Source organism: Salvelinus fontinalis, chromosome 1 (assembly GCF_029448725.1).
Source record: "Salvelinus fontinalis isolate EN_2023a chromosome 1, ASM2944872v1, whole genome shotgun sequence".
Taxonomy (NCBI): Eukaryota; Metazoa; Chordata; class Actinopteri; order Salmoniformes; family Salmonidae; genus Salvelinus; species Salvelinus fontinalis.
In genome coordinates this window covers 97260432-97283204 of record NC_074665.1, presented here as the reverse complement: position 1 = coordinate 97283204, position 22773 = coordinate 97260432, and the positions used below count along the sequence as shown (strand labels likewise).

The window sequence follows — 22773 nt, the reverse complement described above, 5'->3', positions numbered from 1 at the left end:
GTAGTGTCCATACAACCCTACATTTACCTGAGTATATACAGTGTAGTGTCCATACAACCCTACGTTTACCTGAGTATTTGGGAAGCTCTTCAACTGGTCCCGGCCCGACTCCCAGGATTGGTTGACTCTCTTCCCGGCCGCTCTCGAGTGATTGGCCGCTCTCTAGTACCCCGCCCAGAGGGTAGGTGCTGTGTTTGGAGCCCACCTGGTCTGAGGTCTCACAGAGCTGCAGGAAGGCTTTCTCCAGGGTCTGCAGTGGGTGGATGGGGCAGTAGAGGAGATAGACAACACAGTCAATTGAACACACAGACAACACAGTCAAGTGTTTATGTGATCAGTGGTCAACACAGAACCAACTAAGCACGGACCGACGCAGGCGTCTTTTGGACTTCTTTTTTTGTCCAGACCGGCCTTGATTTCAACGTCCACGGACATTCATTCAAATCTGAGCCAATCATAGACATCTATTTTTCACAAGTTTGGATAGCACAGCACAGTACAGTAGAGCACAGCAGAGTACATTACAGTACAGTAGAGCACAGCAGAGTACATTACAGTACAGTAGAGCACAGCAGAGTACATTACAGTACAGTAGAGCACAGCAGAGTACATTACAGTACAGTAGAGCACAGTAGAGTACAGTACATGAAAGAAAAGTATGAAATAACACATATGGAATCATGTAATAACCAATAAAGTGTTAAACAAATCAAAATACATTTTATTTGAGATTCTTCAAAGTAGATCTCATGAAGCTGGTTAAGGGAATGCCAAGAGTGTGCAAAGCTGTTCGTCAAAGGGTGACTACTTTGAAGAACTATTTTGGGGTTACTACATGATTCCATATGTGTTATTTCATAGTTGTGATGTCCTCACTATTATTCTACAATGTAGAAAATAGTAAAAATAAAGAAAAAACCTTGAATGAGTAGGTGTGTCCAAACTTTTGACTGGTACTGTATGTATTTTCACCTTTCATTCAGAACCTAAAATGAACATCTGGAAAATATGTTTTTAAGACGTCTTTTCAATATAATGTTGCCTACTGGGAAGGCAGTCAACAGTCAGACGTCTCACACAGCAGTAGGAAAGCTTTCTCCAGAGTCTACAGTGACTTGGTGGGTGGATGGTAGGAGGCAATAGGGTCAATGTAGGGCTACTGTCTACAGGGCTGATTGTCTAGTGGTAACACTCCTGTCACATTAAATATACTCTAGTATATACCGCCATTCAATCCCTGCTTCTACTGTATTCCCGCTTGCCTGCCCCCCTGTCTCCCTGTCCCCCTGTCTCACCCCCTCTGTTTCCAAATGTCTGAATAAAGTGCGAAATGTACAAAATATTCTTCTAAGTAAATTGTTTCCACTGTTGTTAGCTACTCACCACAGCAGTGTTCTGTTTCATCAAGGTTTCTGGTTCCCCCTCTGCCAACATTCGGCCATTCCTCATCAGACCCACCTGGAGAGATAGAAAACAGCAGTGTCATTCCAAATAATATAATAATAATATAATATATATAATATATAATATAGAGACAGTATAGAGACTGTTGTAGAGTATAGAGACAGTATAGAGACTGCTATAGAGTATAGAGACTGTTATAGAGTATAGAGACAGTATAGAGACTGTTATAGAGTATAGAGACATTATAGAGACTGTTATAGAGACAGTATAGAGACTGTTATAGAGACAGTATAGAGACTGTTATAGAGTACAGAGACAGTATAGAGACAGTTATAGAGTATAGAGACAGTATAGAGACTGGTGTAGAGTATAGACAGTATAGAGACTGTTATAGAGTATATAGACAGTGTAGAGACTGTTATAGAGCATAGAGACAGTATAGAGACTGTTATAGAGTATAGAGACAGTATAGAGACTGGTGTAGAGTATAGAGACAGTATAAGGACTGTTATAGAGTATAGAGACAGTATAGAGACTGTTGTAGAGTATAGAGACAGTATAGAGACTGTTATAGAGTACAGAGACAGTATAGAGACTGCTATAGAGTATAGAGACAGTATAGAGACTGCTATAGAGTATAGAGACAGTATAGAGACTGTTATAGAGTATAGAGACTGTTATAGAGTATAGAGACTGTTATAGAGTATAGAGACATTATAGAGACTTTTGTAGAGTATAGAGACAGTATAGAGACTGTTATAGAGTACAGAGACAGTATAGAGACTGTTATGAATTATAGACAGTATAGAGACTGTTATAGAGTATAGAGACGGTATAGAGACTGTTGTAGAGTATAGCGACAGTATAGATACTGGTATAGTGTATAGAGACAGTTATAGAGTACAGAGACAGTATTGAGACTGTTATAGAGTATAGAGAGAGTATAGATACTGTTATAAAGTATAGAGACTGTTATAGAGTATAGAGACAGTATAGAGACTTTTGTAGAGTATAGAGACAGTATAGAGACTGGTATAGTGTATAGAGACAGTTATAGAGTACAGAGACAGTATAGAGACTGTTATAGAGTATAGAGAGAGTATAGATACTGTTATAAAGTATAGAGACTGTTATAGAGTATAGAGACAGTATAGAGACTGTTGTAGAGTATAGAGACAGTATAGAGACTGTTATAGAGTATAGAGGCAGTATAGAGACTGTTATAGAGCATAGAGACAGTATAGAGACTCTTATAGAGTATAGAGACTGTTATAGAGTATAGAGACAGTATAGAGACTGTTATAGAATATAGAGACTGTTATAGAGTATAGAGACAGTATAGAGACTGGTGTAGAGTATAGAGACAGTATAGAGACTGTTATAGAGTATAGAGAGAGTATAGATACTGTTATAAAGTATAGAGACTGTTATAGAGTATAGAGACAGTATAGAGACTTTTGTAGAGTATAGAGACAGTATAGAGACTGGTATAGTGTATAGAGACAGTTATAGAGTACAGAGACAGTATAGAGACTGTTATAGAGTATAGAGAGAGTATAGATACTGTTATAGAATATAGAGACTGTTATAGAGTATAGAGACAGTATAGAGACTGTTATAGAGCATAGAGACAGTATAGAGACTCTTGTAGAGTATAGAGACTGTATAGAGACTGTTGTAGAGTATAGAGACAGTATAGAGACTGTTATAGAGTATAGAGGCAGTATAGAGACTGTTATAGAGCATAGAGACAGTATAGAGACTCTTATAGAGTATAGAGACTGTTATAGAGTATAGAGACAGTATAGAGACTGTTACAGAATATAGAGACTGTTATAGAGTATAGAGACAGTATAGAGACTGGTGTAGAGTATAGAGACAGTATAGAGACTGTTATAGAGTATAGAGACAGTATAGAGACTGTTATAAAGTATAGACAGTATAGAGACTGTTATAGAGTATAGAGACGGTATAGAGACTGTTGTAGAGTATAGAGACTGTTATAGTGTATAGAGACAGTATAGAGACTGTTTCAGAGTATAGAGACTGTTATAGTGTATAGAGACAGTATAGAGACTGTTATAGAGTATAGAGACAGTATAGAGACTGTTATAGAGTACAGAGACTGTTATAGAGTATAGAGACTGTTATAGTGTATAGAGGCAGTATAGAGACTGTTATAGAGTATAGAGACAGTATAGAGACTGTGATAGTGTATAGAGACAGTATAGAGACAACCAATGTTTGCTCAGATCTGAAAACATATTGCATGTATATAGAATAGAGAGTTGTCTATTAGTAGGTAGCTGTCTATCAGTAGGTAGTTGTCTATCAGTAGGTAGTTGTCTATCAACAGGTAGTTGTCTATCAGTAGGTAGTTGTCTATCAGTAGGTTGTCTATCAGGAGGTAGTTGTCTATCAGTAAGTAGCTGTCTATCAGTAGGTAGTTGTCTATCAGTAAGTAGTTGTCTATCAGTAGGTAGTTGTCTATCAGTAGGTAGTTGTCTATCAGTAGGTAGTTGTCTATTAGTAGGTAGTTGTCTATCAGTAGGTAGCTGTCTATCAGTATTAGTAGGTAGTTGTCTATCAGTAAGTAGTTGTCTATCAGTAGGTAGTTGTCTATCAGTAAGTAGTTGTCTATCAGTAGGTAGTTGTCTATCAGTAGGTAGTTGTCTATCAGTAAGTAGCTGTCTATCAGTAGGTAGTTGTCTATCAGTATCAACAGGTAGTTGTCTATCAGTAGGTAGTTGTCTATCAGTATCAGTAGGTAGTTGTCTATCAGTAAGTAGCTGTCTATCAGTAGGTAGTTGTCTATCAGTATAAACAAGTAGTTGTCTATCAGTATCTGTAGGTAGTTGTCTATCAGTAGGAGGTTGTCTATCAGTATCAACAGGTAGTTGTCTATCAGTAGGTAGTTGTCTATCAGTAGGTAGTTGTCTATCAGTAGGTAGGTGTCTATCAGTAGGTCGTTGTCTATCAGTAGGTAGTTGTCTATCAGTAGGTAGTTGTCTATCAGTAGGTAGCTGTCTATCAGTATTAGTAGGTAGTTGTCTATCAGTAAGTAGTTGTCTATCAGTAGGTAGTTGTCTATCAGTAGGTAGTTGTCTATCAGTAAGTAGCTGTCTATCAGTAGGTAGTTGTCTATCAGTATCAACAGGTAGTTGTCTATCAGTAGGTAGTTGTCTATCAGTATCAGTAGGTAGTTGTCTATCAGTAAGTAGCTGTCTATCAGTAGGTAGTTGTCTATCAGTATAAACAAGTAGTTGTCTATCAGTATCTGTAGGTAGTTGTCTATCAGTAGGAGGTTGTCTATCAGTATCAACAGGTAGTTGTCTATCAGTAGGTAGTTGTCTATCAGTAGGTAGTTGTCTATCAGTAGGTAGTTGTCTATCAGTAGGTAGTTGTCTATCAGTAGGTAGTTGTCTATTAGTAGGTAGTTGTCTATCAGTAAGTAGCTGTCTATCAGTAGGTAGTTGTCTATCAGTATCAACAGGTAGTTGTCTATCAGTAGGTAGTTGTCTATCAGTATCAGTAGGTAGTTGTCTATCAGTAAGTAGCTGTCTATCAGTAGGTAGTTGTCTATCAGTATAAACAAGTAGTTGTCTATCAGTATCTGTAGGTAGTTGTCTATCAGTAGGAGGTTGTCTATCAGTATCAACAGGTAGTTGTCTATCAGTAGGTAGTTGTCTATCAGTATCAACAGGTAGTTGTCTATCAGTAGGTAGTTGTCTATCAGTAGGTAGTTGTCTATTAGTAGGAGGTTGTCTATCAGTAGGAGGTTGTCTATCAGGAGGTTTGTCTATCAGTATCAGTAGGTAGTTGTCTATCAGTAAGTAGTTGTCTATCAGTAGGTAGTTGTCTATTAGTAGGTAGTTGTTTATCAGTAGGTAGTTGTCTATCAGGAGGTTGTCTATCAGGAGGTTGTCTATCAGTAGGTAGTTGTCTATCAGTAGGTAGTTGTCTATCAGTAGGTAATTGTCTATCAGTAGGTAGTTGTCTATCAGTAGGTAATTGTCTATCAGTAGGAGGTTGTCTATCAGGAGGTTGTCTATCAGTAGGTAGTTGTCTATCAGTAGGTAGTTGTCTATCAGTAGGTAGTTGTCTATTAATAGGTAGTTGTCTATTAATAGGTAGCTGTCTATCAGTAGGTTGTTGTCTATTAATAGGTATTTGTCTATCAGTAGGTAGTTGTCTATCAGTATCAGTAGGTAGTTGCCTATCAGTAGGTAGTTGTCTATCAGTAGGTAGTTGTCTATCAGTATCAGTAGGTAGTTGCCTATCAGTAGGTAGTTGTCTATCAGTAGGTTGTTGTCTATTAATAGGTATTTGTCTATCAGTAGGTAGTTGTCTATCAGTATCAGTAGGTAGTTGCCTATCAGTAGGTAGTTGTCTATCAGTAGGTAGTTGTCTATCAGTAGGTAGTTGTCTATCAGTAGGTAGGTGCCTATCAGTAGGTAGTTGTCTATCAGTTGGTAGTTGTCTATCAGTATCAGTAGGTATTTGTCTATCAGTAGGTAGTTGTCTATCAGTATCAGTAGGTAGGTGTCTATCAGTAGGTAGTTGTCTATTAATAGGTAGTTGTCTATTAGTAGGTTGTTGTCTATCAGTAGGTAGGTGTCTATCAGTAGGTAGTTGTCTATCAGTAGGTAGTTGTCTATCTGTAGGTAGTTGTCTATCTGTAGGTAGTTGTCTATCAGTAGGTAGTTGTCTATCAGTAGGTACTTGTCTATCAGTAGGTAGTTGTCTATCAGTAGGTACTTGTCTATCAGTAGGTAGTTGTCTATCAGTAGGTACTTGTCTATCAGTAGGTAGTTGTCTATCAGTAGGTATTTGTCTATCAGTAGGTAGTTGTCTATCAGTATCAGTAGGTAGTTGTCTATCAGTAGGTAGTTGTCTATCAGTAGGTAGGTGCCTATCAGTAGGTAGTTGTCTATCAGTTGGTAGTTGTCTATCAGTATCAGTAGGTATTTGTCTATCAGTAGGTAGTTGTCTATCAGTATCAGTAGGTATTTGTCTATCAGTAGGTAGTTGTCTATCAGTATCAGTAGGTAGTTGTCTATCAGTAGGTAGTTGTCTATTAGTAGGTAGTTGTCTATCAGTATCAGTAGGTAGTTGTCTATTAGTAGGTAGTTGTCTATCAGTAGGTACTTGTATATCAGTAGGTAGTTGTCTATCAGTAGGTAGTTGTCTATCAGTAGGTAGTTGTCTATCAGTAGGTAGTTGTCTATCAGTAGGTAGTTGTCTATCAGTATCAACAAGTAGTTGTCTATCAGTATCAGTAGGTAGTTGTCTATCAGTAAGTAGCTGTCTATCAGTAGGTAGTTGTCTATCAGTATCAACAAGTAGTTGTCTATCAGTATCTGTAGGTAGTTGTCTATCAGTAGGAGGTTGTCTATCAGTATCAACAGGTAGTTGTCTATCAGTAGGTAGTTGTCTATCAGTAGGTAGTTGTCTATTAGTAGGTAGTTGTCTATTAGTAGGAGGTTGTCTATCAGTAGGAGGTTGTCTATCAGGAGGTTTGTCTATCAGTATCAGTAGGTAGTTGTCTATCAGTAAGTAGTTGTCTATCAGTAGGTAGTTGTCTATTAGTAGGTAGTTGTCTATCAGTAGGTAGTTGTCTATCAGTAAGTAGTTGTCTATCAGTAGGTAGTTGTCTATCAGTAGGTAGTTGTCTATCAGTAGGTAGTTGTCTATCAGTAGGTAGTTGTCTATCAGTAGGAGGTTGTCTATCAGGAGGTTTGTCTATCAGTATCAGTAGGTAGTTGTCTATCAGTAAGTAGTTGTCTATCAGTAGGTAGTTGTCTATCAGTAAGTAGTTGTCTATCAGTAAGTAGTTGTCTATCAGTAGGAGGTTGTCTATCAGGAGGTTGTCTATCAGTAGGTAGTTATCATGTATACAGACTGTATCTTACCACATTGGCTTGCCTGGCCTCCTCGATGTAGTGTCTATCAGTAGGTAGTTATCATGTATATAGACTGTATCTTACCACATTGGCTTGCCTGGCCTCCTCGATGTAGTGAGTGGTGATGACGACTGATACTTTTCCAGTTTTCACAATCTCTACTAGATGCTGCCAGATCCTACAGGGACACATGACACAACTCAGTTTAAGGGCAACATCATATGGGCCCACAAAAGGCACACTCTGGGCCCTCAAAAAGCACCCCCATGGACCACCAAAAGGCACCCTCTGGACCCCCAAAAGGCACCATATGGGCCCCCAAAAGGCACCCTCTGGGCCCCCAAAAGGCACCCTCTGGGGCCCCGGTCTAAAGTAGTTCACCACATAGGGAATAAGGGGCCATCTGGGATGCAGTCTTAGCCTGATGACCTGCCTGGGTTACCTGGGAAACAATGACCTGGTTGGGTTTTCTTTATCCATGAAACATCTCAGAGTGCTGGTCTAGGATCAATTTATCCTTTCAAATCCTAATGAATAAGAGGAGGGATCTGATCCTAGATCAGCACTCAAAGGTGTGAGACTGGTCTTTGAAGGCATGAGGTTGGGTAGAATAGTTGGGTTTTCACAGTTTGGTTTTGGTTGGATGAGTGTGTGTGTGGGTGTCCAGTACATACTTGGCTCTCAGCACAGGGTCCACCCCGACTGTGGGTTCATCCAGAATCAATAACTGGGGGTTCTGAAGTAAGGCTGCTCCTAGAGACACCCTCCGTTTCTGCCCTCCGCTGTAAACACACACACACACACACACACACACACACACACACACACACACACACACACACACACACACACACACACACACACACACACACACACACACACACACACACACACACACACACACACACACACACACACACACACACAGGACAGAGAGCTGTTGGTTCTGTACAGACAGGATACTGGGACTGACCACCCCTCATAGCTTGGTTCCTCTCTAGGTTTCTTCCTAGGTTCTGGCCTTTCTAGGGAGTTTTTCCTAGCCACTGTGCTTCTACACCTGCATTGCTTGCTGTTTGGGGTTTTAGGCTGGGTTTCTGTACAGCACATTGTGACATCAGCTGAAGTAAGAAGGGCTTTATAAATACATTTGATTGATTGATTGATTGAAGTGAGGAACTGTTCATCTACATGGGCTGCCAGTTGCCCATCCCTGTCCTAAGTGAATATGCTGTCATTAAATACAAATTATTTAAAGGGATACTTCGGCATTTTGACAATGCTAGTAGATTCCCATAGAATTCCAGTCATTGTTCTAACGCTAGTGGCTCACGAAACTACCTCTAACTTCCTTCATACTGGACACAGAGACATAAAAACGTAAAGGGCCTCTGCCAAAATCCTGAAGTATCCCTTTAAGACAATACAATACATATTTCTTAATGCCTTATTTTGGAGGCCTAATTTTACCCTAATAGAGTGGCCTACAACTCATGGTTTACAGGCCACATCAAGTTCTGCAAGTCACATTATGCTGGCTTGCAAAGTGATGTGTCATTCCTACTGAAATCCAGCCAGAGCAGAGGATATCCAACATTTTGAATTTTTATTCACATGCAACCTGCATTGTGAATTACTGCCAGAGTTGGGAAGACTAAAATATCAGACTACCTAAAGCAATAAACTGGAACAACCATTTCAGCAACTCTGATTATTAACACCAACACTGGGGATATTTAACACCACCGAGTGTTAATTTAACTCCTGAATCAACACTAGAAATGTTACACTGAATAATCAACGCCAGGTAACACTGGCCAGTTTGCTATGTACTCTTACTCTTACATCTAAGAGTAATAAGCAATCATTGAGGAGTTGTTTTGATGGAAGTGAGGGAGCCTTCTTTTTGGCATTGACAGCTTGACAAATGTCTGTTGCATAACGCCTACCTCGTTTCAGACAAGGCCGGCTGACTCCACAGCATTTTTACATGACAGAAGCCCGTGACAAACAAACATAAACCTCCTCAGGGGGAAACAGTTTCCTTCTCTTTCTATCTCTCTTGGTTGTAGCCTACTTTTCTCTCAGATCAAAGTGAGATATACTGAGTCCCAAACGGCACCCTATTTCCTATATAGTGCACTACTGGTCAAAAGTAGTGCACTATACTGGGGATATGGTCCCATTTGGGACTCAGACATAGTCTAGGCACAGGGGTAGGAGATTAAAACCCCCTATAGACCAACTGGAGAGACCAAAATGTTTGAAATGTCCCTTTCCACCTCTTTTCCCGAAGTCATTAACTACAGGACAGTGTCAGAAGCCATGTGCATAAGTACCAAGTCCTGCTTATATTTGGGACAAGTGTAGTTTGTAATTTATTTATAATTTTAAATGGAATATCATAATTTTTGGGGCATTAATGGGAATAGTTTCCCATTCACAATTAGCGATGGTCACCCCAAAGTCTAGCTGCCATGCCGTTTCCCACCACAAAACACCAGAACGCAAGCCGTTTCCCACCACAAAACACCAGAACATGGATAAAAAGAGTAGAAACAGCTCACCTGTTTTTACTCTGTGATTTGACAATTAGATGTTCAATGATTATTTTGAAAAAAATATATTTAAAAATAAATAGTTTCACTATATTAAAAGAGGTCAGTTCACGTAACAAGGTTGACCTTAAAATGAGGGACAGAAGTAAATGAATCACTAAACACATTAAATAAATAATAATCTCCAGAAATGACTGTCAGAACAACAACATAACTAGGACTTACAATGATGGTGAAACTTGGAGAAATACTGGGGTTAAGTGGGTTAACATCTTCCTAGGGTTGACGGAGGGACATGTCACAATGCAGAATTATGGCACATTAGTATGCCTTTATTCATATTAAAAATGTATGTGGTCTATATTAAAACACACTTCATTTGATATCACAGGCTTTTAAAATTCAATATTGGTGCACAACTTGCACTTAAAATATAAATATCAAAGGGATGCGAAAGGCACTTATTTAGTGGAACCACCCTGTTGTATATGTAAAGTTGTTTATTTTAAAAGGAGCTAGCATGGAGTATGATCTATTCCAGCTCGTAAATAAAATGGCATCGAGTTAACAATGCTCCGAAAGCTGAAGGAAAGGTTTCTGGAAATTCTGGGAACTTTGGGAAAGATACTGGAATTTTGCAACCCTAATTACCTGAGTTTTCCAACCAGGCTGCTGTTGTGAGGTAGGTCCAGGAAGTCCACCAGGAAGTCCATGCGTGCCTGGGTGTCCGTAGCTGACAGGCCGTGGATCCGTCCAAAGAACGTCAGAGTGTCACTGATAGAAAACTCATTGTACAACGCCAGGTCCTAAAGAAGAAACACAATGTTATGTCATGGTATGTGTTGTGTTTTGGTGTGTTGTGTTAATCAAGTGTTCGGCTGTGAGCTGTTAGTTGAAATCTTGGAAATAGAACCAGAAGGTAATTTTACGCTGAGCAGCGTGAACCTCTTGCAGAGCTGTGCTGCTTATGCCCAGGTTTCATTTAAGTGAAAAGGAGAGTCTCATGCCCAGCCAAAGTTAGAAGTCTAGTACAGCAGGCCAGTAACACGAGATACCTCTGCTGTACCATGGGGGAAGGGTCAGTGCTATCCGGGATCCTTGGGACATCCCCACCCTAAACCATAACCCTAACCCTAACCTTAACCCCAACCCTAACCCCTACCCCCTAACCTTCCCTTAAATGTCTCAAATTCATATTCATCATCACCAGCACCACCCCAACATCAACATATGTGAAAATGGCGCGTTTCTATGATTTGTAGTAAAAAAAGATAGAGGAAGATAAGTAGACAATTAGTAGACAATTACTAGGCAATGCCTGCTCATAATTGGCTAAAATCACATGACGCACACCGATGATGTCATTGAAAACACTTATCTTCCTCTATTTTTTTTACTACAAAACATAGAAACTCTCCATTTTAACATATGTTGATGTTGTGGTGGTGCTGGAGATGATGAACATGAAGTGGACTTTTTTTTAAAAGTATTAAATTGGTGTACTTTTTAACCCCTTTTTCTCCCCAATCTAGTGATATCCATTTGGTAGTTACAGTCTAGTCCCATCGATGCAACTCCTGTATGGACTCGGGAGAGGCGAAGGTCGAGAGTCATGCGTCCTCCGAAACACGACCCCGCCAAGCCGCACTGCTTTTTGACACACTGCTCGCTTAACCCGGAAGCCAGCCGCACCAATGTGTCGGAGGAAACACCGTCCAGCTGGCGACCGAAGTCAGCTTGCACTGCGCCCGGCCCGCCACAAGGAGTCGCTAGATCGTGACGGGACAAGGACATCCCGGCCGGCCAAACCCTCCCCTAACACGGACGATGCTGGGCCAATTGTGCGCCGCCTCATGGGTCTCCCGGTCGCGGCCCAGCTGCGACACAGCCTAGGATTGGACCAGGGTCTGTAGTGACACCTTTGACCACTGCGCCACTCAGAAGGCCCAAGTTGATTTTTTTTTAAATGTCCCTTTAACCTTAACCCCTAACCCCTTACCTTAACCTTAACCGTAACCACTACCCTTACCCTAACCTTAACCCTTACCTAACCCGAACCCGAACCCTAACATTAACCCTAACCTTAACCAAGGACCATGGAGGATGACACACCCCGGCTATGACTCTATTCCTAAGTAACTGATTGGCTAGCGGGTGAAAATACACATCTAATCTAGTTACCATGGCGTTCCGCATATCTCAATTCGCCCTTGCACTCTTAAACAACATTTAAAAAAACTTTTAGAACATGTCAAACCTATAAAAGTCTGTCCTCTATTCATAACAGCTTCTAGTTTTGAGAACAGAAAACTGTATTGAGATCGAATGTTTCATCAATGAGGAATTAGCAGAATGTCGGCCAAGTTTCATCTAGCTCCATCTCCCACTTCCCGCCACTGGACTTTCTCTCATCAAATTTGGTGGTGAGAAGAAGTTCTAAACGAATGCTTCAAATTTATACATCCATCGAGACACCTGTCTCCTTCTTCTACTGTATCTGTGCCACACCTGTCTCCTTCTTCTACTGTATCTGTGCCACACCTGTCTCCTTCTACTGTATCTGTGCCACACCTGTCTCCTTCTTCTACTGTATCTGTGCCACACCTGTCTCCTTCTTCTACTGTATCTGTGCCACACCTGTCTCCTTCTACTGTATCTGTGCCACACCTGTCTCCTTCTTCTACTGTATCTGTGCCACACCTGTCTCCTTCTTCTACTGTATCTGTGCCACACCTGTCTCCTTCTACTGTATCTGTGCCACACCTGTCTCCTTCTTCTACTGTATCTGTGCCACACCTGTCTCCTTCTTCTACTGTATCTGTGCCACACCTGTCTCCTTCTACTGTATCTGTGACACACCTGTCTCCTTCTTCTACTGTATCTGTGCCACACCTGTCTCCTTCTTCTACTGTATCTGTGCCACACCTGTCTCCTTCTTCTACTGTATCTGTGCCACACCTGTCTCCTTCTTCTACTGTATCTGTGCCACACCTGTCTCCTTCTACTGTATCTGTGCCACACCGTGCTCCTTCTTCTACTGTATCTGTGCCACACCTGTCTCCTTCTACTTTATCTGTGCCACACCTGTCTCCTTCTTCTACTGTATCTGTGCCACACCTGTCTCCTTCTACTACTGTATCTGTGCCACACCTGTCTCCTTCTACTGTATCTGTGCCACACCTGTCTTCTTCTACTGTATCTGTGCCACACCGTGCTCCTTCTTCTACTGTATCTGTGCCACACCTGTCTCCTTCTTCTACTGTATCTGTGCCACACCTGTCTTCTTCTACTGTATCTGTGCCACACCTGTCTCCTCCTTCTACTGTATCTGTGCCACACCTGTCTTCTTCTTCTACTGTATCTGTGCCACACCTGTCTCCTTCTACTGTATCTGTGCCACACCTGTCTCTTTCTACTGTATCTGTGCCACACCTGTCTCCTTCTACTTTATCTGTGCCACACCTGTCTCCTTCTTCTACTGTATCTGTGCCACACCTGTCTCCTTCTACTGTATCTGTGCCACACCTGTCTCCTTCTTCTACTGTATCTGTGCCACACCTGTCTCCTTCTTCTACTGTATCTGTGCCACACCTGTCTCCTTCTACTGTATCTGTGCCACACCTGTCTCCTTCTACTGTATCTGTGCCACACCTGTCTCCTTCTACTGTATCTGTGCCACACCTGTCTCCTTCTACTGTATCTGTGCCACACCTGTCTCCTTCTTCTACTGTATCTGTGCCACACCTGTCTCCTTCTTCTACTGTATCTGTGCCACACCTGTCTCCTTCTACTGTATCTGTGCCACACCTGTCTCCTTCTTCTACTGTATCTGTGCCACACCTGTCTCCTTCTACTGTATCTGTGCCACACCTGTCTCCTTCTTCTACTGTATCTGTGCCACACCTGTCTTCTTCTACTGTATCTGTGCCACACCATGCTCCTTCTTCTACTGTATCTGTGCCACACCTGTCTCCTTCTACTGTATCTGTGCCACACCTGTCTCCTTCTTCTACTGTATCTGTGCCACACCTGTCTCCTTCTTCTACTGTATCTGTGCCACATCTGTCTCCTTCTACTGTATCTGTGCCACACCTGTCTCCTTCTTCTACTGTATCTGTGCCACACCTGTCTCCTTCTTCTACTGTATCTGTGCCACACCTGTCTCCTTCTACTGTATCTGTGCCACACCTGTCTCCTTCTACTGTATCTGTGCCACACCTGTCTCCTTCTTCTACTGTATCTGTGCCACACCTGTCTCCTTCTACTGTATCTGTGCCACACCTGTCTCCTTCTTCTACTGTATCTGTGCCACATCTGTCTTCTTCTACTGTATCTGTGCCACACCGTGCTCCTTCTTCTACTGTATCTGTGCCACACCTGTCTCTTTCTACTGTATCTGTGCCACACCTGTCTCCTTCTTCTACTGTATCTGTGCCACACCTGTCTCCTTCTTCTACTGTATCTGTGCCACACCTGTCTCCTTCTACTGTATCTGTGCCACACCTGTCTCCTTCTTCTACTGTATCTGTGCCACACCTGTCTCCTTCTTCTACTGTATCTGTGCCACACCTGTCTCCTTCTACTGTATCTGTGCCACACCTGTCTCCTTCTACTGTATCTGTGCCACACCTGTCTCCTTCTACTGTATCTGTGCAACACCTGTCTCCTTCTACTGTATCTGTGCCACACCTGTCTCCTTCTACTGTATCTGTGCCACACCTGTCTCCTTCTTCTACTGTATCTGTGCCACACCTGTCTCCTTCTTCTACTGTATCTGTGCCACACCTGTCTTCTTCTTCTACTGTATCTGTGCCACACCTGTCTCCTTCTACTGTATCTGTGCCACACCTGTCTCCTTCTTCTACTGTATCTGTGCCACACCTGTCTTCTTCTTCTACTGTATCTGTGCCACACCTGTCTCCTTCTACTGTATCTGTGCCACACCTGTCTCCTTCTTCTACTGTATCTGTGCCACACCTGTCTCCTTCTACTGTATCTGTGCCACACCTGTCTCCTTCTTCTACTGTATCTGTGCCACACCTGTCTCCTTCTTCTACTGTATCTGTGCCACACCTGTCTCCTTCTACTGTATCTGTGCCACACCTGTCTCCTTCTACTGTATCTGTGCCACACCTGTCTCCTTCTACTGTATCTGTGCCACACCTGTCTCCTTCTACTGTATCTGTGCCACACCTGTCTCCTTCTTCTACTGTATCTGTGCCACACCTGTCTCCTTCTTCTACTGTATCTGTGCCACACCTGTCTCCTTCTACTGTATCTGTGCCACACCTGTCTCCTTCTTCTACTGTATCTGTGCCACACCTGTCTCCTTCTACTGTATCTGTGCCACACCTGTCTCCTTCTTCTACTGTATCTGTGCCACACCTGTCTTCTTCTACTGTATCTGTGCCACACCATGCTCCTTCTTCTACTGTATCTGTGCCACACCTGTCTCCTTCTACTGTATCTGTGCCACACCTGTCTCCTTCTTCTACTGTATCTGTGCCACACCTGTCTCCTTCTTCTACTGTATCTGTGCCACATCTGTCTCCTTCTACTGTATCTGTGCCACACCTGTCTCCTTCTTCTACTGTATCTGTGCCACACCTGTCTCCTTCTTCTACTGTATCTGTGCCACACCTGTCTCCTTCTACTGTATCTGTGCCACACCTGTCTCCTTCTACTGTATCTGTGCCACACCTGTCTCCTTCTTCTACTGTATCTGTGCCACACCTGTCTCCTTCTACTGTATCTGTGCCACACCTGTCTCCTTCTTCTACTGTATCTGTGCCACATCTGTCTTCTTCTACTGTATCTGTGCCACACCGTGCTCCTTCTTCTACTGTATCTGTGCCACACCTGTCTCTTTCTACTGTATCTGTGCCACACCTGTCTCCTTCTTCTACTGTATCTGTGCCACACCTGTCTCCTTCTTCTACTGTATCTGTGCCACACCTGTCTCCTTCTACTGTATCTGTGCCACACCTGTCTCCTTCTTCTACTGTATCTGTGCCACACCTGTCTCCTTCTTCTACTGTATCTGTGCCACACCTGTCTCCTTCTACTGTATCTGTGCCACACCTGTCTCCTTCTACTGTATCTGTGCCACACCTGTCTCCTTCTACTGTATCTGTGCAACACCTGTCTCCTTCTACTGTATCTGTGCCACACCTGTCTCCTTCTACTGTATCTGTGCCACACCTGTCTCCTTCTTCTACTGTATCTGTGCCACACCTGTCTCCTTCTTCTACTGTATCTGTGCCACACCTGTCTTCTTCTTCTACTGTATCTGTGCCACACCTGTCTCCTTCTACTGTATCTGTGCCACACCTGTCTCCTTCTTCTACTGTATCTGTGCCACACCTGTCTTCTTCTTCTACTGTATCTGTGCCACACCTGTCTCCTTCTACTGTATCTGTGCCACACCTGTCTCCTTCTTCTACTGTATCTGTGCCACACCTGTCTCCTTCTACTGTATCTGTGCCACACCTGTCTCCTTCTACTGTATCTGTGCCACACCTGTCTTCTTCTTCTACTGTATCTGTGCCACACCTGTCTTCTTCTTCTACTGTATGTGCCACACCTGTCTCCTTCTACTGTATCTGTGCCACACCTGTCTCCTTCTTCTACTGTATCTGTGCCACACCTGTCTCCTCCTTCTACTGTATCTGTGCCACACCTGTCTCCTTCTGCTGTATCTGTGCCACACCTGTCTCCTTCTTCTACTGTATCTGTGCCACACCTGTCTTCTTCTACTGTATCTGTGCCACACCTGTCTCCTTCTTCTACTGTATCTGTGCCACACCTGTCTCCTTCTTCTACTGTATCTGTGCCACACCTGTCTCCTTCTACTGTATCTGTGCCACACCGTGCTCCTTCTTCTACTGTATCTGTGCCACACCTGTCTTCTTCTACTGTATCTGTGCCACACCGTGCTCCTTCTTCTACTGTATCCGTGCCACACCTGTCTCCTTCTTCTACTGTATCTGTGCCACACCTGTCTTCTTCTACTGTATATGTGCCACACCGTGCTCCTTCTTCTACTGTATCTGTGCCACACCTGTCTCCTTCTTCTACTGTATCTGTGCCAAACCTGTCTTCTTCTACTGTATCTGTGCCACACCTGTCTCCTTCTTCTACTGTATCTGTGCCACACCTGTCTCCTTCTACTGTATCTGTGCCACACCGTGCTCCTTCTTCTACTGTATCTGTGCCACACCTGTCAACAGGCTGAGTCTGCCTGTAGCTGTGTGTTTCCTGCAGCTGCTGAGGAGGTAAGGAGGTAAGCTCACCTGAACATACAACATCTCCCTTAAACACGAGTAAGACGCTTTGTGAATAAGGACTTACTGTGGAGTATGTTCTACTGTTTACCTGTGGTATGTAGTGTACATATAATGTAACAGTTTACCTGTGGTATGTGGTGTAGCTATAAGGTAACATTTTACCTGTGGTATGTAATGTACCTATAAGGTAACAGTTTACCTGTGGCATGTACCCCACCATCCTCCCAGGGACCTGGTGTCCAGGAAATGCGGGCGGCTTCCCCAACACGCTGATGTGCCCTCGGGAGATCTTCAGTGTTCCCAGAATGCATTTCAACAGCGTGGTCTTCCCACATCCACTCGGACCCAGCAGGCCGTAGCTGCAAGGTAAGAGAGAACAGAATGTTGGGTTAAAAGAATGGACATAAGAGCTAAACCATAGATATCTACTATAGCCATCATACTCAACTCTGGACCTCCAAGCCAGTTCCACTGCATTTTTGTCATTGTTCCCCTCTAGTCAGGGACAGAGTTAGACCTGGGACACCAGGTGGGTGTAATTAATGATCAGGTATAACAGAAAACCAGCAGGTTCCGGACCTCGTAGGGTCAGAGTTGAATATCCCTGTACTATAGTATGATTGTATGATAGTATGATAGTACTATAGTATGATAGTATGATAGCATTGCTACCTGTATTACTCAGTATGGTCTGAATCCTATTTGTAACTCGCATAAAACGTCCAATGACATCAATGCGTGATTCACGTGAAAATCCAAGTGAAGCCTACATTTTACCATACGCAAGTGCACAACGCAAGCATGCAATTATGTTGTTTACTTGTTAAAAGTATAGACTATCATTAGGCTTTAAAGGGATAGTTGACCCAAATAAAAAAATGACATATTGGTTTCCTTACCAGGGGTCCTGGAAAACAGCTAACTTCCTGCATTTAAACACATTTTGTGACCTCAAGAGGGCCCATAACCCCCCCCCCCCCCAAAAAAAAACAGGGGCCCTGGGGCCCTGCATGCTCGTTCAGTAAACCGGCCCTGTTTCTTACCCTGTAAGCAGTCTATGGACAAGGTATGATAGCAATCCATGCTTTGGTTTTGTTTACTTGGCCATTGTTTCAAATGTGGCACAAATCCAATGCAAGTCAAAGGTACCTACAGTATATTAGTATTTTCGCGCTTCATGTCCAAATCATCATAAAGAGTCTAAAACTTGTCACTCAATTAACTTACTTCTATATTATTTGGACATGAAGCGTGATTTTGCTGTAATGTCAGTGTGGATTACTCACATGTGTCCCTGTGACACGGTCAAGTTGAGGTTACTCAGGACTTTGAGTTTCCCGTACGACCGACACACTTCCCGACACCGGATCGCTAAACCCTCCAATCCGGGGGAGGGGGGAGGAGCTTCCTGGTCTGCCTTCATCCTTCCTTCCGTCATCTGGAAGAAGAAAAACAAACACATGTAAAAAAATTAATTATAATAATATTATAATAACAATAATAATATATATTTCCCCCCATAATTGTCACTTTATTAAGACAGGAATAGTAGTGAACAACAGGGGGATATAGATGCAGAATAGCAGTGGGGTCCAGATTGGTACAGTGCTGGTACCAACAGTGTATATATAGCAGCCACTGTTACCCATGCTGGGGTGGTGTATAAATAGCAGCCACTGTTACCCATACTGGGGTGGTGTATATATAGCAGCCACTGTTAACCATGCTGGGTGGTGTATATATAGCAGCCACTGTTAACCATGTTAGGGTGGTGTATATATAGCAGCCACTGTTACCCATGCAGGTGTGGTGTATATATAGCAGCCACTGTTACCCATGTTAGGGTGGTGTATATATAGCAGCCACTGTTACCCATACTGGGGTGGTGTATATATAGCAGCCACTGTAAACCCATGCTGGGGTGGTGTATATATAGCAGCCACTGTTACCCATGCTGGGGTGGTGTATATATAGCAGCCACTGTTAACCATGCTGGGGTGGTGTATATATAGCAGCCACTGTTAACCATGCTGGGGTGGTGTATATATAGCAGCCACTGTTACCCATACTGGGGTGGTGTATATATAGCAGCCACTGTTACCCATACTGGGGTGGTGTATATATAGCAGCCACTGTTACCCATGCTGGGGTGGTGTATATATAGCAGCCACTGTAAACCCATGCTGGGGTGGTGTATATATAGCAGCCACTGTTACCCATACTGGGGTGGTGTATATATAGCAGCCACTGTTACCCATACTGGGGTGGTGTATATATAGCAGCCACTGTTAACCATACTGGGGTGGTGTATATATAGCAGCCACTGTTAACCATGCTGGGGTGGTGTATATATAGCAGCCACTGTTACCCATACTGGGGTGGTGTATATATAGCAGCCACTGTTAACCATACTGGGGTGGTGTATATATAGCAGCAACTGTTAACCATACTGGGGTGGTGTATATATAGCAGCCACTGTTAACCATACTGGGGTGGTGTATATATAGCAGCCACTGTTACCCATACTGGGGTGGTGTATATATAGCAGCCACTGTTACCCATGTTGGGGTGGTGTATATATAGCAGCCACTGTTAACCATACTGGGGTGGTGTATATATAGCAGCCACTGTTACCCATACTGGGGTGGTGTATATATAGCAGCCACTGTTAACCATACTGGGGTGGTGTATATATAGCAGCCACTGTTACCCATACTGGGGTGGTGTATATATAGCAGCCACTGTTACCCATAGTGGGGTGGTGTATATATAGCAGCCACTGTTACCCATACTGGGGTGGTGTATATATAGCAGTCACTGTTACCCATACTGGGGTGGTGTATATAGCAGCCACTGTTACCCATACTGGGGTGGTGTATATATAGCAGCCACTGTTACCCATACTGGGTGGTGTATATATAGCAGCCACTGTTAACCATGCTGGGTGGTGTATATATAGCAGCCACTGTTAACCATGCTGGGTGGTGTATATATAGCAGCCACTGTTAACCATGCTGGGTGGTGTATATATAGCAGCCACTGTTACCCATACTGGGGTGGTGTATATATAGCAGCCACTGTTACCCATACTGGGGTGGTGTATATATAGCAGCCACTGTTACCCATACTGGGGTGGTGTATATATAGCAGCCACTGTTAACCATACTGGGGTGGTGTATATATAGCAGCCACTGTTACCCATACTGGGGTGGTGTATATATAGCAGCCACTGTTACCCATACTGGGGTGGTGTATATATAGCAGCCACTGTTACCCATGCTGGGGTGGTGTATATATAGCAGCCACTGTTACCCATACTGGGGTGGTGTATATATAGCAGCCACTGTTACCCATACTGGGGTGGTGTATATATAGCAGCCACTGTTACCCATACTGGGGTGGTGTATATATAGCAGCCACTGTTACCCATGCTGGGGTGGTGTATATATAGCAGCCACTGTTACCCATGCTGGGGTGGTGTATATATAGCAGCCACTGTTACCCATACTGGGGTGGTGTATATATAGCAGCCACTGTTAACCTCTACATCAGTCTTGAGATTCTGGTGCACGTTGACGTTTATTGTCACAAATTGTTGCCCTTGTAGACGAACTGAGCGATTTCCACTGGATAGTCTAGCTGCCAAGACAAAATTGTCTGTCATAAAAATCAATTTAAAAAAAGCTTTTTGTTCTTAATTTAAGGTTAGGGTTATAGGCATTAGTGGTAACAGTGTGGTTAAGGTTTAAAATTCAATTTTATGACTTTGTTGCTGTGACAGCTAGTGACCATTCTTCAGAGCTGCCTCCAGGGCAAGATTCATGACAATAAATGCCAACCTGCCCATGTGGCACTCTAGGCAGGCTAGAATAAACACTTAAAGTATTTGAAAGATTTCAAATAGAATGTAAACCCAGGTCTGGTGGTGCAGAGTGCAGCCTGCATCGAATCAAGGTCGTAGAGCAACCCTAACTAGGCGTCGCTCCCAAATGGCACCCTATTCCCTACGTAGTGCATTACTTAGAGGCTATAGTGGTATATATAGGGAGCCATTTGGGATGCACACTGGGTCAAATCATCTTTAATCCCTGCCTCCTTTCCCTGGCTTCCCTTGTTTCAGTCTCCCTTTCTCTGTGTTGGCTTCCCCGTTCTCCCTCATGTAATCCAGCATCTTTCATTCCACCGTTGGGAGATTAGAGGGAAACCACTCCGTAATCTGACTCTATTGATCAAGATCACCTTCTTTGACACAGTGCCACATGTAGTCTGTGTACCAGTCTATTTAGATAACATTCCACTCCTTTCACTCTGTGTTAGGTGCCAAAGAATGTTTGGCAATGAAACAATGAGTGCAAAGTCTAGAATGTTAGCTGAACCAACTGGTACCCAAGCTATGACACATGGCAGCATATGTACAGAAAGGAACTGTTGTTGTACTGTAATAACATTGAAATATAGGATATAGTTTAGTGAGACATTATAGGACTATAGCCTTTCTACACAGACAGACAGCATTAATTCACTGCAAAATAATTTCAGACATGGGTTCTTATCTTTATGTGTGAAGAATAAATTCGAGTTCAACGTTTTTATTAATTAAAATTGCAGACACTCTCTGAAATACTTGATATTAACAGATTAAAAGAGTCCATCTGCAGTTAAAGAAGCTCCATAAAATAAGTAATAGTCAAATAGGATAATAATAATAATTTCAGTCATATAACAAACAAATGTTACAATATTTAGTAAAGCATCCAGTTCAGGGGTGTGAAACATGCGGCCAGCGGGCCAGATCCGGGCCTTGAGACAATTCAATCCAGCCCGCTGGTGGTTTGAGAGAAGAAAAAAAATAAATATATATATAACCTGCCTCGTACCCCTGCACATTGACTCGGTACTGGTACTCCCTGTATATAGCCTTGTTATTGTTATTAATTGTAAATAAGAATTTGTTCTTAACTGACTTGCCTAGTTAAATAAAGTTTAAAGAAAAAAAATACATTGAAAAAAACATAAGCCCCAAAGAAAATGTGCAAATGTTCTTACTTTTTAACTCTGCATTGTTGGTTAGGGCATGTAAGTAAGCATTTCACAGTAAAGTCTACACCTGTTGTATTCGGCGGATGTAACACATACAATTTGATTTGATTTAAAATGTCTAAAACCAAAATCTAAACTGTGTAGAAATGAGAATAGACCTACATTTATAATCCAGTTTGCTAACAGTCATCGAAACAGTCAGGGAGCAGAGAAAACTCCAACAGTAATGGATAGAGGAATATTGTTTTTGTACATTTTGACAGTGAGGAAATACAACCAATTTCAGATGCAGCCCTTTGGACCACGATGGAAAAGAGTTGGAAGAGCCTGACTACACTTGACGAGTCTGACAAGTGACAAATCGATTCATCGTTATCATTTCAGATATGCTCCGATACGGTACCATACCGCTAGCCAATCTTTGAAAGAACCACAGAAAAGCAAATACAGAAACACCAGCTGTAATTTAGCCAACTAGGAAAACACTGGTCCTAAATTACAACAGGGACTCACCTGAAAACGTTCCCTTACACAAGAAGGAGCCGAAGTCTAGAAGATGGAGAGCAACAACATAGCCTATAG

General features: G+C 42.7%; 1 protein-coding gene across 1 annotated transcript in view; it reads right to left on the bottom strand.

Annotated features, from left to right (window-relative positions):
- The window catches only part of LOC129864826 (ABC transporter G family member 23-like), a 41971-nt gene extending 19198 nt beyond the window's left edge, over positions 1–22773 (bottom strand). Inside the window, exons 1-8 of the mRNA XM_055937112.1 lie at positions 22705–22773; positions 18438–18589; positions 17351–17510; positions 10517–10671; positions 7982–8089; positions 7392–7485; positions 1384–1458; positions 70–250 (exon numbers count right to left, since the gene is read on the bottom strand). Of these exons, the coding sequence (XP_055793087.1) occupies positions 70–250; positions 1384–1458; positions 7392–7485; positions 7982–8089; positions 10517–10671; positions 17351–17510; positions 18438–18589 (925 nt within the window). The 5' untranslated portion in view covers positions 22705–22773. The remainder of the gene's footprint in view (positions 1–69; positions 251–1383; positions 1459–7391; positions 7486–7981; positions 8090–10516; positions 10672–17350; positions 17511–18437; positions 18590–22704) is intronic.